Raw genomic sequence first — 27782 nt, 5'->3', positions numbered from 1 at the left:
CCCCCAACCCCTTGCTCCTGCCCAAATACACCAACCAAGCACTTTTGTACAATAAAGTTTAATCACAATTATAAAAATGTGGCGTCAGGTTTGCGCTATTAACATATGTACAGTCCAGCCCAGCAGAAGGGGCCCACCCCGCCATCCTGGCCTGGCTGAGCCGGGGCGTGACACCAGGGTGGGAGGGTGACCCTCAGGGTCTGGCAGGAACAGATGAGGCAGGGTTCCAGGCACGGAGTCCCCAGGACTGGGGGTGCAGAGCCCCCCCAGGGGGAGAACATGGCCACTGCCCCAGAGACCCCTAAACTGGGGAGGGGTACACGCAGGGCATAAGGGGAAGTCCCCATTAACACAAAGCGAGAGGACTGTGCAGCCCCTAGGACAGAATCTGTACAGGCCGGCACCCCAGGTTTCCACAGGAAACAGCTGCTGGCTGCTACAAAACATTTACAGCTTCTTCTCCGCAAAGAAAAACAATCAGGGGGTGGTGGGCAGGGGCGACAGGAGAGGCAGAAGCTGCCTCCAGGGACTGAGGCTCCCTCGCTGGGCTTGGGGCCCCCCAACCCCACGCTTGGAGATGGGGGCATGTGGGCCCTGCTGAGCCCACTAAGGCTGGGGGGTGCTGGGAGCTCAGGGCACCAGGGGGAATAAATAGGGGTGTGGGCACCCGTCCTGCCCCACCTCAGTTTAGGGAGCCCCGGCAGCTCTCCGTGCCGCACAGACACGGGATCTTGTTGTCTTCCAGTGGGAACTTGTAGTCGTAGGTGATCTCCTCGTCCACGCCGATAGGCTGCTTGGAGTAGATCACAATCTTCTTCTGGGACTCGATGGTGATGACCTTGGCGTAGCAGTTGGGCTGCGGAGGGAAGGGCATGTGAGCCGTGGCCACCCCCACCGACCCCCGAACTCCTGCCCCGGCCAGCCCCTGACGCACCGTGCAGCAGTGGTTGATGAACCTGGCCAGGTTGCCACACTTGGTGGCATCGATGATGGTGTCATGGTCCACCCGGAACAGGTAGCTGCTGCCAATGCCCTCCTGCACGTAGCGCTTCTCCCGCATGTCGGCCACCATCTGTCAGGGTGAGATGCGATGGTCAGGGAAGAGCCCCCCACTTCCTGCCCGCGAGCACACCTGCCAGCCAGCACCCCAGGTCCATGCCCACCAGGCCTGGAGCTGCAGCTCTGCCTCCGGCTCCCGCTAACCCGGCACTGACTCTCTCGACTCTGCTTCCAGGAGCCCTCCCTCTTTGGGGCAGCATACTAAGCCTCTGGTGGCCATTCTAAGTCACCCGCAGGGAACTCCAGGGAAATCTGCATCGGGAAGGAGAGCCACTGGCTCCTTCGAGCATCTGCCTGATCACAGTGGGGTCCCCGGACTGCTGGGGCAAGTCTGGGGCTGGGGCAGCTCCTGAAATGACAGTGGCCATGTCACCAATGGCACCCTGCTCATCTCTCCTCCCTGGACCTCTCTCCAAAACAGGCACCTGTTGGCTGCCACCGACCAATGCAAATAGCAGGCCGCCCATGTTAGGCCCCGCACCCCTGTGAGGAGCAACCCTTACTTCCCAGAAGACAGTGAGGAGCCTCTGCGTGCCCTCCTCGGGTGACCTCACTCCCTTCCAGAGCCTCAGCCGCCAGCTGTGTGGTGGGGACTCCTCCCAAACTTCCATTTCCAGCCAAAAGCCACCTCAGTGGAGCTGCTGGGCGTCGTCCCCTAGATGTCCCTGGGGCACTGCAACCCCACATGTCCAGACTGGAGCTCATCTTGACCACATATCTGTTCTTCCTCCTCACTCCCAGCTCACTGGCCATCCCACCATACTCCCAGCGGCTAAGAGCAGCACCAAGGGCCTCCTATCCCCCTCACCCTCTCACTGCTGAGCTCAGTCAACCACCTTGCACCTTCTCTGTCACCTCTGCTGCCACTGCTTGGGTTGGGCCACCCTTGCCTTTGCCTGGACACTGGTGTCAGCCTAGACAGGGAGCTCACTAGCCACGGGGCCCTCTCCTGCAGAAGGCTCTGGGGCTTTCCTCCTCTCTCGCCACAGGCCTGAGTGGATTCACAGGCTCCCAAGCCCGTGCGGTCTGGGCTCCCTGTCCCCTCCAGCCTCCAGCTGCATGTCGCTGCCACTGGCCCTGGTTTCTTTTTCCTTGAGACGGAGTTTTGCTCTGTCACCCAGGCTGGAGTACAATGGCGCGATCTTGGCTCACTGCAACCTCTGTCTCCCACGTCCAAGCGATTCTCCTGCCTCAGGCTCCCTAGTAGCTGGGATTACAAGCGCCCACCACCACACCCGGCTAATTTTTGTATTTTTAGTAGAGATGGGGTTTTACCATGTTGGCCAGACTGGTCTCGCACTCCTGACCTCAGGTGATCCGCCTCCCTCGGCCTCCCAAAGTGTTGGGATTACAGGCGTGAGCCATCGAGCCCGGCCATGGCCCTGGTTTCTGACGAGCCAAGCTGACCTCCATACTCTCACAAGACAATCCTGCCTCCAGGCCGGTGCACGTGGTGTCCCGCAACCAAGCACACACACAATGCCACTCGCCTGGGCCTGCGAGCTCCTTTCAGCTTTGCTCAAGCACCATGGTCTCCAGGAGGTCTTAGGCCCCCCAGGTGTGTGTTCCCATGGCCCAACTCTCCAGATCTTGTGAATACCAAATGCCATCCTTTTGGCTTTTGTTTTTTCTAGAGACACGGCCTCGCCCTGTTGCCCAGGCTGGAGTGCAGTGGTGCAGTCTTGGCTCATGGCAGTCTCCACCTTGTGGTCTCAAGTGATCCTCACACCTTAGCTTCCTGGGTAGCTGGGACCACAAGCATGCACCACCACGCCCGGCTAGCTTTAGTATTTTTTGCAGAAACGGGGTCTGGCAATATTGCTCAGGCTGGAACACCATCCTTTTGTGTGGATACTTGTTCAGTGCCTGTCCTCCTGCTTCCCAGGCCCTTTGAAAGGCAGCAGCGCGGGCCGGGCGTGGTGGCTCAAGCCTGTAATCCCAGCACTTTGGGAGGCCGAGACAGGCGGATCACGAGGTCAGGAGATTGAGACCATCCTGGCTAACACGGTGAAGCCCCGTCTCTACTAAAAAATACAAAAAACTAACTGGGCGAGGTGGTGGGCGCCTGTAGTCCCAGCTACTCGGGAGGCTGAGGCAGGAGAATGGCGTGAACCCGGGAGGCGGAGCTTGCAGTGAGCTGAGATCCGGCCACTGCACTCCAGCCCAGGCGACAGAGCGAGACTCCGTCTCAAAAAAAAAAAAAAAAACAAACAAAAAGGGAGCAGCGCTTGGACGGACACGATGGCTCACACCTGTTATCCCAGCACTTTGAAAGGCCGAGGCAGGCAGATCACAAGGTCAGGAGATCAAGACCATCCTGGCCAACATGGTGAAACCCCGTTTCTACTAAAAATACAAAAATTAGCTGCACATGGTACACGCCTGTAGTCCCAGCTACTCAGGACGCTGAGGCAGGAGAATTGCTTGAACCCAGGAGGCAGAGGTGGCAGTGAGACAAAATTGCGCCCCAGCACGCCAGCCTGGCAACAGAGAAAGACTATGTCTCCAAAAAAAAAAAAAAAAAAACAGGGAGCAGTGCCATCAGCTGTGCCTCCTGCTGGACGACTGACACCTGCTGCTGACCACACTGGAGGGAGGCTGGTCTCACTGGCTAGGTACCGGGGCTGGGGGTGTGCGAGGCTTTAACCAGGACAAATGGCATCTGTGTGAGCCCCCATGCCGTCTTGTTGCATCAGAAGCCGGGGCGGGGCTGGGAGTGCAATCTCACCTGACGGATGTTCTGACCCACGTATTCGATGACCATCTCGTCAGCAGCAATGGGTTCCATGGCAAACAGACCCCACTCGTGGATCCGGCTCCGGCCAAATCGGAGCTTCTTCTTCCGGAACTGGGGGGCAGAAGGGAGACTCAACTGCCAGACGCCTGCCACACCCCAGACCCTCGCTCTTCCCAGACTTCCTGGGCAGAGAGCATTCTGGCCGCTTACCCCCCAACTCCACCTGAGGGAGCCACAGGAGCTTGTTGGGTGGTCCCCTGGCCTCTGCCCCTTCCTGCCCCACTCTACCCCACCCAGGCCCTCCCGCAGCCCGGTCTCACCTTGAGCTGGTTGAGTTTCAGCAGGTCACTGTCCATGATGGCGGAAGTACCGATGGCGCTCAGCAGCCTCCGTTGCTCGGACCGGCGCTCGGATAGCACGCGGTTCGTCCCCTGTGAGATGCAGGGCAGGGAGGAGGTGAGCAGGGCAGAGAGGTGAGTGGTGGGAGGAGCACGCGGCGGCGGGGTCGGGCCCACCTGAGTGTCCACGCCCTCCAGCTGCCGGGCCGAGACTGGGCACACATCCAGGTACTTGTCCTTCTCCTTCTTGCTGATGGGGTAGTAGCCTTCGCTACGGGCCGAGCCTGTCTGGTGCTCCCGGGGCCCATCCTGGGGCCGCCGCTTGCGTTTTGGGGTGGTCAGGTTGGTGAGTGCGGGGTGTTAAGGAAGAGAACGGCTCCTCTCTGGCCACCCGCGTCCCAGCCAAAGGAGAGGGCGGGGCCCACGCCGCTGAACATACTCAGGTGAGGGAGAGGGGAGGAAGCCCCAGCCCCATGGTTCCTGCCAGAAATGCTTTGGAAGGCAGAAGAGGCACCAGGCGGAGAGAAAAAGATGGCTTGGAGCCAGAGGGGAGGCAGAGTCGGGGACAGATGCAGGTGCCAGGAGGGGTCGGAGGAGGACCCAAGCCCACGTGTCCCGGGGAAGGCCGCCGGCCCCAGCGCCCACGCTCAGGATATTTGTGTGATGAACCCAGTGGGTGTCGTTGAGCCAGTCGGCCCCGCTCGTCTGCTGCAGCAGCCGCTCATAGGTGAGCCGCAGGTAACTCATGTCCTCTGAGTCCAGGCCCGAGTTCCAGATGTCGTACAGGATGGTCATCTGTTCAAACTCACTGCGCGGCTCGTAGGCGCGGGGCGGCCGTGGCGGGGGTGGGGGCGGTGGACGGCGGCGCCGGGCGTGGGAGCGGAGGCTGCGCCTCCGGAGGGCGCCCTCCCCATCACTGCTGCTGCTGCTGTCAGAGGATTCCTCCTCCTCCTCTTCCCCCTCTTCCTCCTCCTCCTCCTCCTCCTCTTCGCCCTCCTCCCGCTGCTGCTGCAGTTGCTGCGGCTTGGGCTCCTCCGCCTCAGCCACCACCACCTCGGGGGCCTCCAGGACCTCATCCGCTGGGGAACTGAAGAGGGCGGCGGGTGCAGGCACTGGCTCTGGGGGCCGCGGGGCCAGTGCCGGTGCTGTGGGCTTGACGGCCAGGGCGTAGTTGTGCTCCAGGAGGATGTGGCTGAGCAGGGGCCCAGGGCGCTCAGCCTCCTCCGATGTTTCTGTGGCCTCCGAGTCGTCAACAGCAGGCAGGGAAGGCAGCCCCCGCCGGGCAGGGGTCAGGGCCAGGTCAGCCAGGACCGCCAGGTCTACCTCTGTCCCTGGCTCAGCCTCCTCTTCCTCTGTGGCGCGGCCTCGGCCTCCAGCCCGGCTCCGGCTTCCTCGGGACACCTCCTCCGGCCAACTCTTGACCAAAGATGCATGGTCCAGAGGCAGGTTGCGGATGGTCCGCTCCACGCCCCGGGGGGCCTTGCGGGAGGCTGGTCCAGGAGACTTGGCCTGCGGCGGTGTGGCTGTAGGGGGCTCTGGGGCTGGCACCACCTCAATGGCAGAGAAGGAGACAGTTTTCCGGCGTTTCTTGGGTGGGGGCAGGAGGGGGATGGGAGAAGAGGGACGCTCATCGGGGCATGGGGTGGGGGCTGGGGGCCCAGCAGGTGGTTCTGGGGGAGGGGGGGGCACACTGGGGGGCAGCTCCTCCGTGGGGCCTGGGAAGGAAGCACAGAGGAAGGAAAGGAGGTCAGGGCGACCCAGGCTCAGCCGCCCTGGCCGCCCATGACCACAGGCCGTGTGCTCTCCCCCGCTTCCACCCAGGAACCTCGGGGGGACACAGACGCTCTGGCCTCAGCCCCACATCCCAACAACATGAACTCCCTTGATGAGAGGAGGTTTCCCACCCGTTCGTTCCCACTGTGACACGTGTGGGGTACACACACACCTTCCATGTCCTCCCGGAGCCACAGTCCAACAGGGGACACCACCAACACATAAGCTGTAGCCACGCTGAGAAGGGCAGCACCACATGCCCTGGACTCTGCTTTCCTACCCAGACTGGCAGGACAGCCCTGTGCCCAGGCCCCAGCCATGTCCCATGCCAAGGACCCAGTCAGCTACATTTCAGCTAAAACATCCATTACCTCCACCATAAACAATATTCTCAGTTTAGCGAGGTGAACATGATACAATCTAAAAAGCAGCATCTCTGTATTAAAATATTTTATGAAACTTGCCTTCCTCCCCATCCCCTACAGAACTGGAACATGCCCCGGGGGGAGGGGCAGGAGACAGCCCTGCCAGAGAAGTGGGGCTGGAGCGGAGATCCCAGGATGCGGGTGGCTGGGGAGGGAACACATTGGCTCCAAGCTGGGGGTGCTGCCTCCCCAAAGCACCCCCGGGACAGGGAGTGCATCCTCCCTTGGCCACCATCCCTGGGAAAGCCTGCATGAGGCTCTCAGAGCCAGCCCGATGGATTTTGTGCCTAACACCAATCACACCTCTTACGTAGCGTAATTCATGTAATCCTCACAACAGCTCAAAGAGGTTCCTATCTTCTTCTTTTTGCCCGAGATGGAGTCTCGCCCTGTTGCCAGGTGGGAGTGCAGTGGCGTGATCTCGGCTCACTGCAACCTCCGCCTCCCAGGTTCAAGCGATCCTCCCGCCTCAGCCTCCTGAGTAGCTGGACTACAGGCATGTGCCACCACACCCAGCTAATTTTTGTATTTTTAGTAGAGTTTTATCATGTTGGCCAGGATGGTCTCGATCTCTTGACCTCCTGCTCCGCCCGCCTTGGCCTCCCAAAGTGCTGGGATTACAGGCGTGAGCCACCGCGCCCAGCAGAGGGTCCTATCTTACAGACAGGGAAACAGGCACAGAGATGCGGTCACAGTTACCAGATGACAGAACAAGCTCTGCTCCCAGGCCATGTGGGTTGAGCTCATGCTCTGAACTGCAGCCCAGGGACTCACTGGCTTCACAACTGGCTTCCCCACTCAGCGCCAACAGGGCCCAGCACCAGGCCCAGCCCTATAAGGCAGCGATTCACCTGAGTCCACCGCACTCCCAACCCTGGCGCCCTGAGCCAGGCCCTAGGCTGTACCTTAGGCTCTGGACACCTGCTGGGGTCTCAGCCTGTGGCAGCAACCCACTCCAGGAAGCTAGCAAGGACCCAGATTCGCCCAGGTCTCCTCTCACCTTCCTCCCCACCACGCTGGGGCAGCGCCCCCAACGGACCACCTCGAGCTTTAGCCTGCATGTCCTCGGGAAGCCTCGCTTGAAGGAGAACACACTCCTCCGCCAGCACAGCTGCTGCACACACTTCCCTCTGCGACTGTCCCGAAGGAAACCTGCCCATCCCTTTCATTTAGGAGACAATTTTTGGGGGCACCTGCCCAGTCAATACGACTCCCACCACCTTCCTCTGAGAACTGCTCTACTGCCACGCTCAGGTCCATGGGGCGAGTCCCCAGAAGCCAGTTGCTACTGCATAACCTGCCCCTACCCAGGGCCATCACTAAGACAGTGGTGACTGAAACTGGTTCCGGTTATTAGAAACTCAGTGAACTGGCTGGGTGAGGGGGCTCACGTCTGTAATCCCAGCACTTTGGAAGGCCAAGGTGGGTGGATCACGAGGTCAAGAGATCGAGACCATCCTGACCAACATGGTGAAATCCTGTCTCCACTAAAAATACAAAAATTAGCTGGGCGTGGTGGCGTGTGGCTTAGTCCCAGCTACTCAGGAGGCTGAGGCAGGAGAATCACTTGAACCTGGGAGGCTGAGAATTCAGTGAGTCGAGATGGTGCCACTGCACTCCAGCCTGGCGACAGAGCAAGACTCTGTCTCCAAAAAAAAAAAAAAAAAGAAAAGAAATTCAGTGAGTCTTCACTAAGGACCCCTCGCTCGGAGCCATGGCTCCTCTGTCCTTGGTAACTCAGGTGCTCTCTCATTATCCAGACACCAAGGGGCTGCCTGCATCTTCCTCTCCTCTCCCACCTCTGCCACCTCCCCAGGGAACTTCACGATCACGCCTGTTTACCTGGATTCTCGCATCTCCAGTGATCCCCTTCAATCACCCTCAGCTCCCCTCAAGCAGCCACACATCTGGCCTTGTCAACCCCCAGAATGGCTCCCCCTTGAAGATTCCCCATCCTCTCCAACATTCCCCACTGTCCATTCAGTCCGCCCCACTGCACCTTCAACTTCCCATCCCTCAGTTTCCCTCTAGCACATCACCCTCTTCTTAAGTTAACTTCCTCCTCCACCCTGCCCAGACCGCAGGGCCGGTACTTTGCCCTCTCCTGTCCCGGCACCTTCCACAGCCCCAGGTCCTCATCCTTCCACTACCTCTACCCTGTGGAGCCAGCCAGCACCCTCCTCTCCCCTCATCCCCAGGCCCCAGCTCTGGCAGGGCCTTCCAGCATGGGGAGGCCCAGGCAAGAGGCTCGCTCTGTCTCCAGGCTACAGTGCCGCGGCACAATCACTGTTTACTGCAGCCTCCTCAACCTCCTAGGCTCAAGCAATCCTCCTGACTCAGCCTTCCCAGGAGCTGGGACCACAGGCTCATGCCACTAGGCCCAGCTTCTTTTTTGTTGTTGTTGTTAGCCAGACTGATCTCGAACTTCTGGGCTCAAGAGATTCTCCTGCCTCGGTCTCCCAAAGTGCTGGGATTACATGTGTGAGCCACCACGCCCGGACTGGAGCAACTTTCATCCTCGTTTCTCCACTTTCCAAGGTTCTTACTCCACCCTTCCGCTCACACTTCTACAGTACAGGGTTAAAAGAGGCCTCAGGCACAACACCCCCATCTTCCTGCCTCCCCACTGAAGGGTATACCTGCATCAGATCTGGAGGCTACTCCTCCGCCTCCCCAAGAAGGCCATGCCAGCAAGCATTCCTCTCTCCCGGCGCATCTACCTGGCCCTGCTTCCCTTCAGTGGAACACGCCCAAGCCTCACCTACTTGGAAAAGCTAACCCCTCCCTCAACCCTGCCCTCTCTTCTTGCTCTCTCTCCAACTCTGGCTGGGTAACGTTGAGCTTATTCCTGCACCTCACTAAGCCTTGAAGCCCTCATCTATAAAATGGGAATCATAGGGAGGTTGTGGGGCAAGCGCAGTGGCTCACACCTGTAATCCCAGTACTTTGGGAGGCCAAGGTGGGCTGATAACTTGAGGTCAGGAGTTCGAGACCAGCCTGGGCAACATGGTGAGACCTGTCTCAACTAAAAATACAAAAACTAGCCAGATGTGGCAGCGTGCACCTGTAATCCCGCTGCTTGGGAAGCTGAGGCAGGAGAATTGCATGAAACCAGGAAGCAGAGGTTGCAGTGAGCCGAGGTTGCACCACTGCACTCCTGCCTGGGTAACACAATGAGGCTCCGTCTCAGAAAAAAAAAAAAAAAAAAGGGGGAGGTTGTGGGGATTCAATGAATTGTCAACATGCTATGCCCAGAGCCTGGCACACATGGGTACTTGACACATGGGAGCTGATGTCACAACCCCCAACTCTTTTTTTTTTTTTTTGAGACGAAGTCTTGCTGTCACCCAGGCTGGAGTGCAGTAGTACAAACTCAGCTCACTGCAGCCTCCACCTCCCAGGTTCAGGTGATTCTCCTGCCTCAGGCTCCTGAGCAGCTGGGATTACAGGTGCCTGCCAACCACGCATGGCTAATTTTTTTTTTTTTTTTTTTTGGAGACAGTCTCACTCTGTCACCAGGCTGGAGTACAGTGGCACGATCGCGGCTCACTGCAACCTCCGCTTCCCAGGTTCAAGCGATCTCCTGCCTCAGTCTCCCGAGTAGCTGGGATTACAGGTGTGCGCCACTACGCCCAGCTAGTTTTTGCATTTTTAGTAGAGATGGGGTTTCACCATGTTGGTGTTGGCCAGAACGGTCTTGATCTCTTGACCTCGTGATCAGCCTGCCTCAGCCTCCCAAAGTGCTGGGATTACAGGCATGAGCCATTGCACCCAGCCCAATTTTTGTATTTTTATTTGTGACGAGGTTTCACCATGTTGGCTAGACTAGTCTCGAACTCCTGACCTAAAGTGATCTGCCCACCTCAGCCTCCCAAAGTGCTAGGATTACAGGTGTGAGCCACTGCCCCCGGCCCCAACTCTCCTTTTTATCTCAGCAAGAGTGGTCCACCCTTCCAGAAAACTCCCCTCCCCTCATTCCTTAACACCCTATACCTTGGCTTCAGTCTGAACCACTCAAATGAAACTGATAAGGTCACCAATGACCTCGTAACTGTCAAATCCAACAGATACTGCCTATCTCAGCCTTGCCGGTGGTCTGGTGATACAAGGCCACTCCCTCCTTCGCAGAACCTCTCCACTACCTGCTTCCCTTCTCGCCTCTGGTCACCCCTCTCAGCCTCCTCGGGCCCTGCTTGCCTACTGCTCTCACAGGACGGGAAGGCTCTGCCTTTTATCTCCCTCCACTCGCCTACCTGGGTCTACAAGTGAATTCACTGCTGTACTTCCAAGACCTAAGCACCGATCTCATATCCGGCCTACCATTCTTTCCAGACCCCAGAACCATGGATCCAACGGCCACTGTTTCTACCAGGAAGCCCCCAGAGGCATCTCAAACGCTACCCCAACTACACTCATCAGTTTTCTTCCTAATCCTGATTTTCTTCCCGAGTTTCTTTTCTGGGGGAAGTTTAACCAAGTCATCCTACCTCCTAAATTTCCCTCCAATCCTCACCCCCATTTCTACTCCACTCTTCTGCCACATTAGAACCCCTCGGCTTTGGTTCATGCCATTAAAGCTCACCAGAATCCTTTCAAACCTCCTCATGTCACCCACCTCCTTCCTCCCCTCTTCTAAATCTCTCCTCCTTCTGCTAGAACGGGCTTTCTGAAATGCAGATATGGTGAGCCCCTCTCCTTCCTGCTCTGATGAGAATGGAAGAGGATTAAGAGCCATGCCTTCAGACCTGCCGGTGACCCCACAGGCCCTTCTGCTACCCGGTGGGCCCAGGAGAGGTTGGAGAGTCATCTGAGGTGTAATGAGAGCCTCAACTCCCCTTTCACGGAGTCTGGAGCTTAGCAGAGTGTATCAGTGTGAGGAGGTCTTCCTGTGGGCGCTGCCTATCTCAGACCATGGATTCTCAACAATGTGCAACTGGGAGCCTCGGGGAGGCCACATACATCTTCACAGCACATCTTGTTTTTGAGATGGGAGTCTCACTCTGTCACTCAGGCTGGAATGCAGTGGCATGATCTCCGTTCACTGCAACCTCCACCTCCCAGGTTCAAGCAATTCTCGTGCCTCCACCTCCCGAGTAGCTGGGACTACAGGCACACACCACCAAACCTGGCTAATTTTTGTATTTTTTGGTAGAGACGTGGTTTCACCATGTTGACCAGGCTGGTCTCGAACTCCTGACCTCAAGTGATGTGCCCGCCTCGGCCTCCTAAAGTTCATAGCACATCTTGAACACTGACTTATTTGATCCATCCTTATCCAATCTACCTAAGTCCAAGCTACCACCATAATTCGCCTTGCATTCTACAATAGCCACTTAAGAGGCACCCTACTTCCACTGTGGCCCCTTTCCAAGCTTTCTCTCTGCACTACATTTTTTTGAAACACACATATGACCATGTCATTACTCTGATGGGTTTCTACTTCAAAATAAAGGCCAAATTCCTCACAATGGCTGGCCTATACGTCTGCTGGGCCCAACCCTCACTCACCTCTCCAGTTTCAGCCACCCCACCACCCCCTTGTGCTCAACCCTCTGGAGGGTCGGCTTTCTTCCCCAGGTCTTTGAACCCGCTCTTCCCCTGCCGGAGGGCCTTGGCACATGCTAAGCCAGTTGTTCTGCCTGCTTTGCACAGACTTCAGCTCAGCAGTACCTCAGCAGGAAGCCCTCCTCCTTCTGCAGGTGTGCTCCGGCTGCCTGCCCTGCGCTTCTTCCTGGTGCTTCTCATGGTTTGTAACCACAGGTTTTCCTAGGTATTCTTTTTCTTTTTTTGAGACTGGGTCTCGCTCTGCCACCCAGGCTGGAGTGCAGTGGTGTGTGATCTTGGCTCACTACAACCTCTGCCTCCTGGGCTCAAGCGATCCTCCCACCTCAGCCTCCCAAGCAGCTGGGATCACAGGCGTGTGCCACCATGCCTGGCTAATTTTTGTAGAGACAGGGTTTCACCATGTTGCCCAGGCTGGTCTTTTCTTTCTCTTTTTTGAGACAGAGTCTCGCTCTGCTGCCCAGGCTGGAGTGCAGTGGAGCGATCTCAGCTCACTGCAAGCTCCGCCTCCCAGTTTCACGCCATTCTCCTGCCTCAGCCTCCCAAGTAGCTGGGACTACAGGCGCCCACCATCACACCTGGCTAATTTTTTTGTATTTTTTAATAGAGACGGGGTTTCACCATGTTAGCCAGGATGGTCTCAATCTCCTGACCTCATGATCCGCCTGTCTCGGCCTTCCAAAGTGCTGAGATTACAGGCGTGAGCCACCATGCCCAGCCTCCTATGTATTTCTTACTCAATGAAGATGTCTTTCCCTATAGACTGTAAGCTTGATGAGTGAGAATGCTGCCTGCAAGGCTCAACATCCCATCCCCTGCACCTACTGTTTGGCTGCAATGAGCACTCAATAAATACCTATTGCTTGAAAGAGTGGTTCCCACAGCAGGCTAAGCTATGCGAATGTGCTAGAGTATAACAACAAATCCACAAAGGAAAGCAGCTAGAACCAAGTTCTGTGTTAATGTTCATACTTGTTTTCTACCTATTTGCCCATTTAATCACCTGCACTTAATCACTACTCACTGAAGAGCAGGCTTAAGAAAAATTAGGAGGAAGAACTTACTCAATTGGGCACTTTCTCCTTAATTTACTTGAGAGGAGACCAACCCATTTTACTTTAGTAGCCAGCTTAGCCTGGGGTTCTGTAAACCACCATGACAGTGCAGTTTGAGTGTGTCAGACAATCAATGTCTCCAGAAGGGAATGACAAGAGATGGTGACATTTTCTTTGTATGTTTTTCTAATAAAGTCACACTATTAGAAGTACACAATAAATGCAAGCACCACTGTTTTCTCTCTCTCTCACTCACACACACACACACACACACACACACACACACACACACAGAGATCCAACCGACACCCCTATGGCACCTACCTGCAGGCCTTGCTGGAGATGTCTCCTGTTCAGGCAGGGGTGTGACTGGGGAGCCTGCAACCCTCTCTGGCGCTGGCACCTCCACAGGTGCTGGTGTGGGCACTGGGACTTCCCTGGGGGGCGGGGAGGCTGAGGAAAGGGCTGCTGGCCGCTCCTCTTCCTCTTCATCTTCAGAGGAGGACTCAGAGGATGAAGAGGACGAGGAGGACGAGGACGATGAGGAGGAGGAGGATGAGGAGCTGGAAGAGCTGCTGCTCTCGGAGTCCGATGTGCTGTCATTTTCGCCATCTGAGTCAGCATACAGAGAACATTTGGAGGACGAATCGCTTTCCTCGTCCTCGCCTGGAAATCCAGAAGGGGCAGTCAGGAGAGGTGGGCAGACCTCACTTGGTCAGCCGTGGGCTCCTCACTCACTCCCTGCTGTGGATGCTGGGCTCTGGGCTAGGGACGGGGAAGTCCAACAGACCAAGGAGCTGCATAAGCAAACCATTTTCACTGTGAGATAAACATCAGCACGCGGGGAGGATGGCAAAGGAAGCCCCAGATTCTGTCTAAAGAGGCCCAACAGGGAAGGTGTCCGGGGGATAAGGTGAACTCAAGGACAAGGAGTCCACCACGCAGACATGGGGACTACACAGGGATGTCCGAGGCAAGAGGAAGTGGAGGCTTGGAGACTGGCAGGCAGGCTGCTCTGGCACTCGAACCTTCCCAAAGTGGGTCTTGGGACTCAGTCTGGACGAAGGACTGGGTGAAAAAGGATTCTGGGCTGAAAAGCTTAAAAAACACGACAGGTTCTATACTCTGAGACTGCTCATGTATGGAAAGGGCTCAAAGAAACTGAAGAATTTCACAGTTTTTGAGGAACAGAATTGGGTAAATTAGACTAGAAGGTGGTGGTGGCAGCTGGGAAGGGGACTGGAGGAGGGCGAGATGGAGCTGAACACAGCAGGGCCAGGAGATAAAAACGGCCCACAGTGTTGGGCTGGGGGGACACCCTGTGGAGAACAGGTTGTCAGGAAGGACCTTATGGAAGGAAGTCACAGGGTCAGGGGTGCCTTTTAGGAAAGAGATTCTATAAGCAGTTTGGAAAATCAACTGGAATAGAGGGAGAAGGACAGAAACAGAGACAGGGAAATCAGTCAAGACTGCTGCAAGAGGCTGGGTGCAGTGGCTCACACCTGAAAGCCCAGCACTTTGGGAGGCTGAAGTGGGTGGATCACTTGAGGTCAGGAGTTCGAGACCAGCCTGGCCAACATGATAAAACCCCATCTCTACTAAAAATACAAAAATCAGCCAGGTGTGGTGGCTCACGCCTGTAATCCCAGCACTTTGGGAGGCTGAGTCAGGAAAATCGCTGGAACCAGGGAGATGGAGGTTGCAGTGAGCCAAGATCGCATCACTGCACTCCAGCCTGAGCAACAAAGCGAGACTCCATCTCAAAAAAAAAAAAAATCCAGGTGTAGTGGCTCACGCCTGTAATCCCAGCACTCTGGGAGGCTGAGGTGGGTGGATCGCCTGAGGTCAGCAATTCAAGACCAGCCTGGCCAACATAGTGAAACCCTGTCTCTACTAAAAATACAAAAAACTAGCTGGGTGTGGTGGCAGGTGACTGTAATCCCAGCTACTAGGGGGGCTGAGGCAGGAGAAACACTTGAACTCAGGAGGCGGAGGTTACAGTGAGCCAAGACTGCGCCGTTGCACTCCAGCCTGGGCAACAAGAGTGAGACTCTCATTAAAAAAAAAAAAAAAAAAAAAAGATTCTTCCAGGCTGTCCTTGTGGACAGCTATGTCTCAGCAGAAGAGGGAGCAGGAGGAGGGAGCATTTTGAGCATTGAGCTTATTGCTGTCAAGGGGCCAAGGGTTCCTAAGAATGTGGCCCAAACAGATGCCCTCGCAGAGGGCAAAGGTGACCCACAAGCCCAAGGAAGGTCATGTGGGCTCAGAAAAGGGCTAGCCAGGCAGCCGAACCCCTCCTCCGAGCCCAAAGTCAATTCCGCTGTCTGTGCTCACCATCCGACACCCCTGTCTCCTTCTTTGTGGTATCCACAGCTTCCTCTCGATCTTCATCTTCCTCATCTTCCTCGTCATCCTCCTCATCCTTAAGAAAAAGGACAAATGGGGACTAACAACAGGAAAGGGACAACTGGTCCTCCACCAGGCACAGCTGCCTGGGCTCCAACCACAGAAATGCTGGCTATGGGGAAGCAGGCTTCAGCTGGGAGCCAGCGCCCAGGCCCTCACCTTCTCCGAGGAGGACTCCTGGGACGCCTCCTCCCCTTCACTATCCAGAGCAAAGGATTTGCGGTGCTTGCCCTGGGTCTTGCCTCGTTCTTCGTCCCGCTTCGGGGGCTTGGTCCCCGGACGTCCAGGCTCTCCAGCCTCCTTCTCTCGCTCAGGGTCTAGGCCAGCAGAGTGGTAGTTGGGGAAATTTACCATCAACCACAAGATACTTGCCCTGCATAACGGCTTTACATACACTATTACCAATCTTCCTGATGGTCTTCATTTTACAGATGAGAATCTGGAAGCTCACCAGAGAAACGCAAACACCTCACAGTTACCTCATGTTTCATAGTTTGGTTTTTGTTTTTGAGCCGGGGTCTTGCTCTGTCACTCAGGCTGGGGTGCAGTGGTGTGATCACAGCTCACTGCAGCCTCAACCTGCTGGGCTCAAGCGCTCCTCCTGCCTCAGCCTCCTGAGTAACTGGGACTATAAAGGGCCATGCTATCACACCCAGCTAATTTTTAAAACTTTCTGTAGAGACAGGGTCTACCTATGTTGCTCAGGCTGGTATTGGACTCCTGAGTTCAAGCAATCCTGCTGCCTCAGTCTCCTGAAGTGCTGGGATTACAGGCGTGAGCCATCGTGCCTGGCCTTTATATATATACACATACATATACATACACACACACACATATATATACACACACACGTACACACACACATATATACACACACATATATATACACACACATATACACACACACGGCTGTTGTGTATTTTTAGTAGAGACAGGGTTGTGCCATGTTGGCCAGGCTGGTCTTGAACTCCTGACTTCAGGTATATATACATCTGTGTATATATATATGTATTTTTCTTTTTCTTGAGATGGAGTCTCACTTTGTCGCCTGGCTGGAGTGCAGTGGCACAATCTTGGCTCACTGCAACCTCTACCTCCCGGGTTCAAGCAATTCTCCTGCCTCAGCCTCCCGAGTAGCTGGGACTATAGGTGCCCGCCACCACACCTGGCTAATTTTTGTATTTTTAGTAGAGACGGGGTTTCACCACGTTGGCCAGGATGGTCTTGATCTCTTGACCTCGTGATTCACCCACCTCAGCCTCCCAAAATGCTGAGATTACAGGTGAGCGCCACCGTGCCTGGCCTTCATATATATACACATATATATACACACATATACATACACACACATATATGCACATATATACGTATATATACATATCTACACACATCTACACATGTATACACACAAATATGTAAATACATATATACGTATGTATTCATATAAAAATACATATATAATAATACATATATATATATATTTTTTTTTTTAAGACCCAGTCTCATGCTATCACCCAGGCTGAAGTGCCGTGGCATGATCTTGGCTCACTGTAACCTCTACCTCCTGGGTTCAAGTGATTCTCATGCCTCAGCCTCCCAAGTAGCTGGGATCACAGGTGAACACCACCATGCCTGGCTGTTTTGTAATTTTAGTAGCGACAGGGTTGTGCCATGTTGGCCAGGCTGGTCTTGAACTCCTGACTTCAGGTGATCCTCCTGCCTCAGCCTCCGAAGTGCTGGGATTATAGGCAAGAGCCACTGTGCCCAGCCCACACAGTTTTAAATATGTCCTGCCCATTTGATCTTGTATCATTTTCTGGTCGGGTGGAAGCGGGAGCTGATTTGTTATGCCTAGCCCAAGAAAAGAGTACGAGGGCCAGTGGGTCTCCAGGGAAGCAGATCTGACTCAGTGGGGAAGTTTCCAGGCCATGGTAGCTATCAAGCAAGGACTGAAACTCGAGCACACTGGGAGGAAGGTGGTAGGAGGGCATGAGCATCAGGTGGGAAACTTGGGGAGATGCCTCGTTTAACTTGGAATTCCGTGATTCCAGACACTGAATTTCATGGGTGGAAAAACCCAAAATACAGAAAATGTAAATTAGCAGACCAGAGGAAGACCCGCAACTACAATCCAGGAATAACCCTACCTGGTGTATCCCACACCTCTCAGAACTGCTGCATTTCAACCCTGCACCTCCACCTGGCTCTGCCCTCAGAACGACCCAACCCCTTCATCCCCGACCCTTGCTCTCCCATCAGAACCCACACAGACCACCCCTTCTCCTTATGCCTGACCCTGCTCACCGTCTTCATCTTCCTCAGCAGGAGTGGAGGGACGAGGCCTCTTTTCCTCACTGGCCTCGGAAATTTCCGATGGCTCTTTCCGCTTTACCTGGGGAATAGGGAGAAGATGGGGCTCGTTTAGAACTCAAATACTCAGGCAGAGCACGCTGGCTCACTCCTGTAATCCCAGCACTTTTGAGAGGCCAAGGCAGGTGGATCACCTGAGGTTAGGAGTTCAAGACCAGCGTGGCCAACATAGTGAAACGCCACCTCTACTAAAAATACAAAAATTAGCCGGGCATGGTGGCGGGCGCCTGTAACCCCAGCTACTCAGGAGGCTGAGGCAGGAGAATCGCTTGAACCCGGGAGGCAGAGGTTGCAGTGAACTCCACCGCACTCCAGCCTGGGCAACAGAGCAAGACTCTGTCTCAAAAAAAAAAAAAAAAAAAAAAAAGAGCTCAAACGCTCATAGTTCCTGACCACCCCTACCCCAAGGAAGGGGGCACCCCTCTCCCTTTCCCCACCCTACCCCACAAAACGACAGTTCTGAGTACCTTGAATGAAGGCAGCCGCAGGGCCCCTCGCAGCCCTGACCCAAAGGCGAAGGCCTCGATGCCCGTAGTGCCCCCGCTCTTGGCCCAGTCCACGAGGGACAGCAGGCCAGGCTCCTTCAGCTTTGTCTTCTCTTTATCCTCCTCCTTGGCTTGCTGCTTGGCCGCATTCTGGAATGGCTGCAGGCAGCAGTGGGGCTGAGCCCCAGCGCCCAGAACCCAGGCATTCCCTCCTGCCTGAGACCTACTCCCGGACCCCAGGAATACAGAACGCATCTACTTGCTGCTCCATATCTTGGTCACACCTGTCCCAGCCCCCACATGGCATTTTCTCAAAAGTCTGCTCATTTCGCCCACCAGCCTTAAGAAATAGCCACCATTCCCACTTCACAAATGGCAAAATGGAAGACCAAAGTTTGAAGAGACCTAAGGGCCTTGTCCACCACAAGCAACCAAGCAATGGAACCAGGACAAAGCTCTGCTGCCTCCCAGGCCCATCTGTGCCTGCTTCTCTGTGCCCCCAACTCCCCTGCCCAGTCAGGGCAGCCCTGAGGGCCTGCGGCCTCTCTCCACTCGCCTCTGTTACCTGTCTCCTCTGAGCTGTGCAGCCTGGAGGAGTCAGAGGCTCACTTCCTCCTGCAGAGCCCAGGGCTCCCTGGTCCCAGGTGCTGGCCTCACCTTGGCCTTCTCCTCCTTGCTCTCCCACCACTGGTCAAAGGCTCCAAAGGCCACGTTCTCCACCATCTTGCGGTTGAGGTCTCGCTGCATGATGCTCTTCATCTCCTGGACCAACATGGCGAGCACACGGCCCACGGTGCCTGCCGTCGGGAGGGTCTTGCCCTCTGCCAGCTCTCCTTCTTCCCTGGGTGGCAGCCGGGCCTCCTCTCCCGAGACTGAGGAGGAGGGCAGGGGCTCGGCTGCCATGGGCATGGGCAGGTGATAGGCCTCCCGCGAGTATGCCCCTCTGCCCTCCTGCCCCTGTGCATATAGAGCATAGGGCAAGCCATAGGCTGCCTCCTGGGGGGGTGGGAATGGGAGGAAGGCCTCCCCAAAGGTCCCACCGGGGGGACCAGCTGAGGCGGCAATCAATCCCTTGCCCTGCCGCAGCTGATGGAGTCGAGTTAACATCTGGGTCTGCATCTGGAAGGACATAGGCATCCCTCCCCACTGAGCCCCAAGTCGGTCCATGAGCTCCAGGGAGTTCACAAAGTCATAGATGTGCGGGGGTGGTGGAGGAGGTGGGGGGTACTCAGGGGGCGGCGGCCCATCAGGTCTGGGTGGGAGGAGGTAGGCAGGCTGGTGGGGAGGATAACCAAGGGGAAGGGATGCCAGGTAGGGAGGAGGAGGAGGCGGGGGAGGGGGAGGCGGCGGAGGCTGCTGAGGGGGCGTCGGGGCCGGAGGGGGTGAGCCACCCCGGTCGTCATCGGAGATCTCCATGTCGTCTCCAGAAGAGCATGGAGAAGCCTGCGGGGGCAGAGGAGGGTCACAGAAGGCTTCTGTTGTCCCAAACCTTACTTTATCGTCTAGTTCCCTTCCCTCTCCCCTAGGCCCAACCCTGACTCCCAGAGCCCAGGTGCCTCCTCTGGCTGACCCCAATCTCACCTGGTTCTGTCCGTTTGCCTTGGGAGACTCCCGGGTAGCCCCTGGCTCCCCACTCCCTGTAGGTGCCACATCCTCAAAATTAGCTGGGGCTGGAGGGGGTGTGCAGGGCCCATGCCCTGACCCGGAAGGCACCTCACTCCCTGCATCTCTGGCCCCAAGGCCCACGCTGCTGTTCTCTTCCTCCTCCTCTGTGTCAGAGGCCAAGAAGGAAAACTTGGAGCGCTGCTCCTTCAGCAGCATCTCGATGCGGGAATCCAGGCTGCTGTGCTGGGCGAAGGGCACGCTCTCATTGGTGGTCTCTGGGGCTGGGGAGCCGGAGCGGGCAGGTGAGGCTGGGCGGGGGGAAGTCCGAACTTCTTCTCTCTCAGGGCTGGGCCCTCCTCCACCCCCGCCTCCGCCAGGTTCTGGAGGCTCCGGGGGTGGAGCCTCTGAGGCAGGAGGCCGGTAGTCCTGGTCGGCGGGCCGGCTGGGCTCGGGGGGCAGGTAGGAGGTATAGGAAGGTGGGAAGCACTCAGCTGTATTTTCAGCAAAAGGGGCTCCAGGGGGATCTTCCCGCGTGGCCCGGCGTGGTGGGTAGGAAGTATGGCGCTGGTAGCGATTCCAGCTTTCATAATACGCTGGGTAGTTTGAGTCAGAACTACGAAACTGAGAGGACGAGGAGGAAGAGGATGACGAGGAGGATGAGGACAAAGAGGAGGAAGAGGCGGAGGATGCTGCGGTGGCTGCAGTGGTGGCGGCGATGGCCGTGGAGGCGGTTGTGGAGGCTGAAGATGCAGAGAAGTGGCGGCGGGAAAAGGCATCTTGGTAGCTGTTCTCTGACCGCCGGGGCTTGAAGGAGGTTGAAGTGGTGCTGGAGAAGAAGCAGGGGAGTTAGGTGGGCTCAGCTCTCTACGACCAAACCAGAGCGTCCTGGGTCCTAGGGCCCAAAGCCCCTCTAGTCTGCCCTCAAAAGAAGAGCTATATGTTGGGTTCCTAGCTAGTGTGTTCCCTGAGGACAGCAATTTGTTGACTGAATCCACAGAAAAACTAGGACAAATTATTTCCAATTCCCTCTTGGAGAGACTCTGGGCTTCTTCTTCCCAGTGGCAGCTCCCAGACTCTGCGGGCGGGGCCCCAGGCGGGGTCTGCTCTGTACCTGCTGGAGTAGGCGGAGTCCTGAGAGTAGGGGGTGCTGCCCCGAGACGTGTAGGGGGTTCCTTGGGAGGACTGAGGGGTGAACTGGCCAAAGGAAGATGGGGTATCTTGTCGGCTGCTGGAGAAGCTTGTGTCCTGGGAGCAGGGGGTGCCGTTGCCAGGAGTGCCCACTGCAGTAGTGCCTGCTGGGTAGGCAGCAGTGTCGGAGGAAGAGCGACGGCGGGATTCAGCCTGGAGCGACAGAGCAGGGCAAGGAGAGAGGAATGGGCTCAAGACACCACTTGAAAACCTGCCCTTCCCCAAACCAGGAATCCTATTTCCCTGTCTTTTGAAAGCATCTCAGCAGCTTTGCTTGGCTCTTCTTATGTTTAACAGGGAAGCCCGGAACCTCCCGAAGACTGCTCCTGCTCTGGGCACCCGGGCACCATGCCCACATGGCTAGGGGCTGTGGCAGCCACAAGCTTCTCACCGTCTCAGTGGCTACACCCGAGCCTTGGAACTTCTCACTCAGGGCCTTGCCCCCAGTGGGCACAGTCTGAGGGGTGTAGGAGCCATTGACAATTAGTTCATAGTATTTCATTCGTTGTTGTCCTGGAGGGAGGGAAACGGGAACCAATTGTCAGATGGAGACACTAACTCCTTCCTGATCTGGTATTCCTGCTTCTTTCTCAGTCCTCAAGTTTCCTACAATTTCCTGGAGTCTGGGTTTCAGGATTTCAGTTCTCCTACCATAACTCTACCTTTGGGATCTTCTACCTCATCTCTACCTCTGAACTACCACAAACAACATATATTACAACACTTCACGATTTACCAAAAACACTTCTACTTATTTTACCCATGCTGGATCACCAGAAGGGAAGCATCAGTACCTCTGTTCTACGGGCTTAAAAGTGACCTACACAAAGTCACAGAATTGGTCAGTGAAAGAATTGGAATTCAAACCCAGAGGCTTGATCACCCCATGCTCTTTATCCTGTAAACTAAAGCCTGCAGAAGAGCAACCCGGGGACTAACGGATCCCGCAGGCGCCGTGAACACCTCAGAAACACCTTGTGAGAAGGGAAACATGGTATTTTAAAACCATGAGATTTCACACAAAAACCCATATTTCTGGCTGGAGTGCAGTGGTATGATGTAACTTCCACCTCCCAGGTTCAAGTGATTCTCATGCCTCAGCCTCCCGAGTGGCTGGGATTATAAGCATGAACCACCACGTCTGGCTAATTTTTGTTATTTTTAATAGAGATGGGGTTTCACCATGTTGACCAGGCTGGTCTCGAACTCCTGTCCTCAGGTGATCCACCCACCCTGGCCTCCCAGAGTGCTGGGATTACAGGCATGAGCCACCGCATCCTGGCCCTGGCTTTTTTTTTTTTTTGAGACGGAGTCTCACTCTGTCGCCCAGGCTGGAGTGCAGTGGCCGGATCTCAGCTCACTGCAAGCTCCGCCTCCCGGGTTTACTCCATTCTCCCGCCTCAGCCTCCCGAGTAGCTGGGACTACAGGCGCCCGCCACCTAGTTTTTTGTATTTTTTTTAGTAGAGACAGGGTTTCACCGTGTTAGCCAGGATGGCTGGCTTTCTTTTACAAATCAAATTCAGGAATGTTAAACCTCATCCCCACTTGCAAACTGGCCAGTGCCTACTAACGGCTGCCTCCTTCAGACAATACTGCAATCTGCAGCTCGCCACAGACCCCACTGCTCCTCATCACTCAACACAGAAGCCCAGATCACCTCGCTTGCATTCACAGCTCCTTTACTATCTCAAATTTTCAAACCAAAAAACACAGAAAATCCAGTGAATCTGGCATTAAAACCTATATAGGTTATAGAACAGCGTATAGAAAAAACAGCCCGGCCACGGTGGCTCACGCCTGTAATACCAGTACTTTGGGAGGCTGAGGCAGGCAGATCACTTGAGGTCAGGAGTTCAAGACCGGCCTGGCTAACAGGGTGAAACCCTATCTCTACTAAAAATACAAAAATTAGTTGGGCGTGGTGGCATGCACCTGTAATCCCAGCTACTCAGGAGGCTGAGGCAGAAGAATCGCTTGAACCTGGGAGGTGGAGGTTGCAGTGAGCCAAGATTGTGCCACTGCACTCCAGCCTGGGTGACAGAGCGAGATTCCGTCTCAAAAAAAAAAAAAGAAAGAAAGAAAGAAAAATTAAAAACAGGCTGAGCAGTGTAGCGAGACTTCATCTCCGCAAATAATCAAAAAAATGTTGGCCAGGTATGGTGGTGCGTGCCTGTAATCCCAGCTACTCAGGAGGCTGGGGTGACTGAGCCCAGGAGTTGGAGGCTGCAGTGAGGAAAGATCACGCCACTGCTCTCCAGTCTGGGTGACACAGCAGGATCCTGTCTCAAAAACCAACCAACCAACCAACCTGACCTGGGCTGATTTACTACAATCTATTCATCCTACCTAGTACAACCCTTCATATGATTTTTTTTTTTTTAACAGATAGTTATGTGCTTGATTATGGCCTATTGCCCAACCTTGCTGGAGACACCACACACACAAATCCATGTACCATAATTCCACTCTAAAATCTGATCTGATTTCAGAAACACAACTGGCCCCAACAGTTTCAGATCATGACCCTGGGTGCCTGCCTGACCCTGACAGGCATTTGCATGTACAACCTCCGTTGGAGGCCAAGCCTGAGTGGCAGGCACAGGAGTCCTCACCTTTGATGTCAAGCTGGGCATGGATGATGTTGCCCATGACGGAGGTAAGGTGGAGGTTTTTGACTGTTTCCTTGGCGCCTCGAGTGCTGGTGAAGAGCACACGGGCCAGGCCCAGGTGCTTGCGAGTACGGGGGTGAAGAAGGATCTCTACCTCTTCCACCTCGCCGTACTTACGGCACATATCCTTCAGGAAGGTCTCCCGCACGTTGTCATTCAGCCTTGCAAAAGTCACTTCCTTCAGTGGAATCTGTCCAATATAGAACTCGTCCAGCTGGGGAAAGAACAGGAGTTGGTATGGGGTCTCAACACTGACCACTGTTCCTTTGTCCTTCGGGAAACTTTAGCAAGCTCCACGAAGTCAAGAGAGAGATCCAGGAAAGTGATTGGCAAGGGAAGAGGCCCATAATAAGGGATCCATCAGACCTGACCCCTTTTCCCTGAATTCTTCTCACCATAGAATAGCAAGAATTAAGAACAGAAATGTGCAAACTAGGCCAGGTGTGGTAGCTCACGTCTATAATCCCAACACTTTGGGAGGATGAGGTGGATGGATCACCAGGAGTCAGGAGTTCAAGACCAGCCTGTCCAACATGATAAAACCCTGTCTCTACTAAAAATACAAAAAAAAAAATTTAGCTGGGTATGGTGGTGGGTACCTGTAATCCCAGCTACTCAAGAGGCTGAGGCAGGAGAATTGCTTGAACCTGGCAGGCAGAGGTTGCACTAAGCCGAGATCACACCACTGCACTCCAGCCTGGGCAACAAGGCGAGACTCAGTCTCAAAAAAAAAAAGAAAGAAAGAAATGTACATACTGAGGAATAAACATACATGGAGAGAACGAGCTGCAGAGCGATGATTCCCCAGCTCAGCCTTTATTAGGTAACTACCGTGAACAAGTCACTGGAAATACAGAGATAGAAAGGAAGAGATTCCCGTACAGAAAAGTAGCAAGATATGCACATACAAACACAACACGACTCAGTGGCAGCGGACGTGTACATGGTATTCTGGAGCCCAGAGAAGGAAACCTTTGTACAGAGTATAATCAGGGAAGAATTCATAAAGATGGTGCCATTCTTACTGAGATTTGAGGATTAACATTCCATCAAATGACAAGGACCCCTAGGACATGGAAGTATAAAACAACTTGGTGTTTTCGAAAAACTGCAAAGCATATGGTGTGGATGCAACACAGGGGTGTGGTGTCAAGTCAGAGGATAAGGCTTGGCCAGATCAATAACCATACATGTCAATGCCCCAAAACATGGACTTGGCAACAAAAGGAAAATAGAAGAGCAGTGAGCCAAAGAGACAAATGACAGCAAGGCAGAGGAGAAACAGAGGAAAGAACGAAGGCAAGGAGATCAGATGAAATGAATACCAAGATCTACGTTACGTGGCAATGAGAATAGAAAGATGAAGAATAAAAAGGAAAAGAGCCAGGAGGACTTGGTGACCGACTGTGAGAGAAAAGGAGAGAATCAAAGGCTGCCAGGCTATGCAGCTGAGTTGACAGTACTGCCACGTATGACCAGAGGGAAAACGAAAGAGATAGGTTAAGGGAGTAGATAATTTATTTTAAATCTCTTAATTCTGAGACATCTGTGTGGCCTCCAAATGAAACTCTCCCCCTACCAGGCATACAAGCCTGGAGATGTCGGCTGGAAACAGATATTTGGAAGTCATCAAAATTTAGGTACTAGTTGAAGCTGTAGGTGTGAAAGAGATGGTCCAAGTAAAGTGTACAAAGTAAAAAAAAAAAAAAAAAAGGTGAAGAAGAAGAATGAAGGGACCCCACAGACAATTTATTTAAAAAGGAAGAATAAAGAATCAGAGAAGGAAATGAAGAACCACCAGTGTTCCAGGCCCAGTTCAAGGCCTGAAGAATATCTTGCCTAGGGTGGGGAATGGGAGTCCTCGAAGGAAACAAGATGGAAATGACATTGCCAAATGAGAGGTGGGGAACAGTGCAATCCAGGTAGGCAGTGGCCTTGTCACTCCCCTTGACTGTCAAGGAACTGGGAGATCCCACTGTTGTGTGCTATGCATTGTCTAGGAATACACAGTGACAGAAATAGCAGCTAAACAGTCTTTACCTCATCCTTCAAGAAGTCAACACCCCAGCCACCAGAGATACACTTAGGACACCTGACCTGTACCTTTCTAGAAGACTAAGTGTACCTCCTGTCCAGAACAACTGAGTCTCACAGTCTCAGGTTGCTAGATCTGGCTGAGACCCTTTCATTGAAAACCCTTTTTATTCAGCTATAGTGCCAAGACGCATCCTCCATACCCTCTTAGGACTACCACACTAGAAGCCCAGAAGACACGTACCTTAAACTTAGGGACTGGGAGGGAAAAGTCTCTGTTTTTGGACCTGACATGGCAACGGGGGTCTTGGAGGTCTTCGACTGGTATATACTTTGAGTCCTAGGAAGGAAAGCAGTAGCAGAAAGACAGCTCAGGGTGAATCCAGGCTGGGGAGCTCTAAGAAGCCCATCTGGACACGCACATGCAAAACATGGGTTCAACTGCCCACTTTCAAGAAGGCAGGCTACCATTCTAGGTGCTGAACAGAATCACAGAGGACAGGGGCACCTGGAGCTCCCCGGATGGCAAGCAAAGGCCCGGGCACTCACGTTGACACTGAAGTGGACTCCGTCATAGCGGTACACCTTCTGAGAAGGCCTGCGCAGGGCAGGGTCCAAGGCAGGATCCACGATGAGCTTGTAGTTCCGCCACTGGAAGCTCGGGGCCTTCTGCCCATCTCCCCCACCTTCCTGATCCATCTTTGCTCATTTACACTGTTAGGGAAAGGGGGACACACAAGAAGGGTCACGACTTGGGCCTGATTCCCCTGCCTTTCCTCACTGGCCAGCCCCGATTCCAGATTCTCCCATCACTCCAGTTTCCACCCCTCACCCTGACCCGGGGCTCCCCCGGATTCTCCCCCAAGTACCCTCTGTCTCACCACAACAACCCAGCCTCTCTCCACCTCCCATCTCTACTGTCAGGCCCCCAGGCCCGTCTCGAGCCCCCTTACCTTCCCGCTCTCCCTAGCGCGCGCCCCACTTGGCCTCGGCGCAAGACCCCTCCCCCGCCTCCTGCAGGCCCCGCCCCCTCCCGCCTCCTCACCGGCCAGCGGCCCGGGCCGAGCCCGGCCACGGCTCCCACACACCCGCTCGCGTCCCCGCGCCCCGATCCTCCGGCCGAAAGGTGGCACCTCTTCGGGGCGTTGGAAACACCGCGAGACCGAGACCGAGACCCGGCTTCGACCCCAAATCTGGGCGGGGGGTGGGGGGAACGCGCGCCGCTGCCCTCTCCTCCCGCCCCGGCGCGTTCTGCACCCCCAAGCAGGTCTCCGCGCACGCGCGCCGGGCGGCCCCACTCACCCGCTCCTGGCGAGCGGCTCCCCTCCCCCCACCCCGCGCGGCACCTCAGCGGCGCGAGGCGGCGGCGGCGGCAGCGCGAGACCCGGCCCCGCAGCGGTGGCGGCGGCGGCGCCCCCCCACCACCACCTCCCCGGCGCGCGCACCAAACACCACCGCCACCTGCGCGAGGCCCAGCGGGCACAGGGTGTGCATTCGCACTTTCGCCACAGGCGCTGCCCGGGGACCCACGGGGCCGGGGATAGCGGCTTCGTCTCGGCCGGCGCCCGGGGAGGCTCGGGAGTTGCGGCCCAGGGAGCCTGGAGATTGGCCGCATCCCCCGGAGAGTCGGCTTCGCCACGACGATCCAGATGCTGCGGCCCGGGACGCTTGACGAATCGGCGGCGACGAAAGCTGCGACTAGTCCCTGAGGAAAAGGGGCGGGGCAGAGGGGAGGAGGCCAGCCAGCGCTGGGGAAGCTTCAGTGGCGCGTTCGGGAGACGCAGATTCGCCGGGCGGGCGGGGCGAATCGCTGGACAGGATGCGCGCCGCTTTGCTCCTCTTCCCCGTCCCTTCCTTGCACGGCCAAAGTCTGAGAGGCTGCAGATTCGCCACTGTTCCCGGCCTCAGCCGCAGCCTCCCCTTCATCCGCCTTGGTGGAGTCAAGAAAATAACGGCCCGTTAGCCAATCCCTGCTGGCAGAATCGACAACTTTTTCTGGATTTTTCTTACTGGCCCCAGTGAGAGGATAGGCCGCTTCTGACCCTGGGGAAAATGCCTCCAGCCCAGAGCTCCTG

At 55.4% G+C, this 27782-nt stretch overlaps 1 protein-coding gene across 7 annotated transcripts; it reads right to left on the bottom strand.

Moving 5' to 3' along the window:
* Nucleotides 1–42: 42 nt before the first annotated feature.
* Nucleotides 43–27782, bottom strand: SETD1A (SET domain containing 1A, histone lysine methyltransferase). Of its 7 annotated transcripts, none has more exons than XM_015125983.3 (19): nt 27208–27782; nt 26257–26421; nt 25952–26047; nt 23617–23887; nt 21395–21516; nt 20927–21156; nt 19792–20641; nt 18868–19653; nt 18193–18369; nt 17660–17747; nt 15515–15672; nt 15284–15371; nt 13274–13615; nt 4791–5849; nt 4312–4484; nt 4117–4227; nt 3788–3907; nt 935–1072; nt 43–856 (listed from the first exon to the last, which is right to left on the bottom strand). In XM_015125983.3, the coding sequence occupies exons 2-19, from the start codon at nt 26404–26406 to the stop codon at nt 683–685; spliced, it is 5133 nt and encodes a 1710-aa protein (XP_014981469.3). In that variant the 5' UTR covers nt 26407–26421; nt 27208–27782; the 3' UTR covers nt 43–682. The 7 variants fall into 7 exon arrangements, with proteins under 7 accessions (XP_014981469.3, XP_014981468.3, XP_028696478.2 ...); XM_015125982.3 differs by having other exon boundaries at nt 27169–27694; XM_028840645.2 differs by lacking the exon at nt 27208–27782 and adding an exon at nt 27010–27191.

This window comes from Macaca mulatta, chromosome 20 (assembly GCF_049350105.2).
Source record: "Macaca mulatta isolate MMU2019108-1 chromosome 20, T2T-MMU8v2.0, whole genome shotgun sequence".
Lineage (NCBI taxonomy): Eukaryota > Metazoa > Chordata > Mammalia > Primates > Cercopithecidae > Macaca > Macaca mulatta.
The sequence above is the reverse complement of the archived record's forward strand: the minus strand, read 5'-3'. Positions and strand labels throughout refer to the sequence as shown.

Bases quoted from the DNA above. Each gene is read 5' to 3' on its own strand.
- SETD1A (XM_015125983.3), bottom strand. From the start codon at position 26,406: ATGGATCAGGAAGGTGGGGGAGATGGGCAGAAGGCCCCGAGCTTCCAG. The intron at 19,654-19,791 runs GTGAGATTGGGG...CTGCCCCCGCAG, and splicing joins AGGCAAACGGACAGAACCAG to GCTTCTCCATGCTCTTCTGG. The intron at 4,485-4,790 runs ATATCCTGAGCG...AACACCCCGCAC, and splicing joins CCACTGGGTTCATCACACAA to TCACCAACCTGACCACCCCA.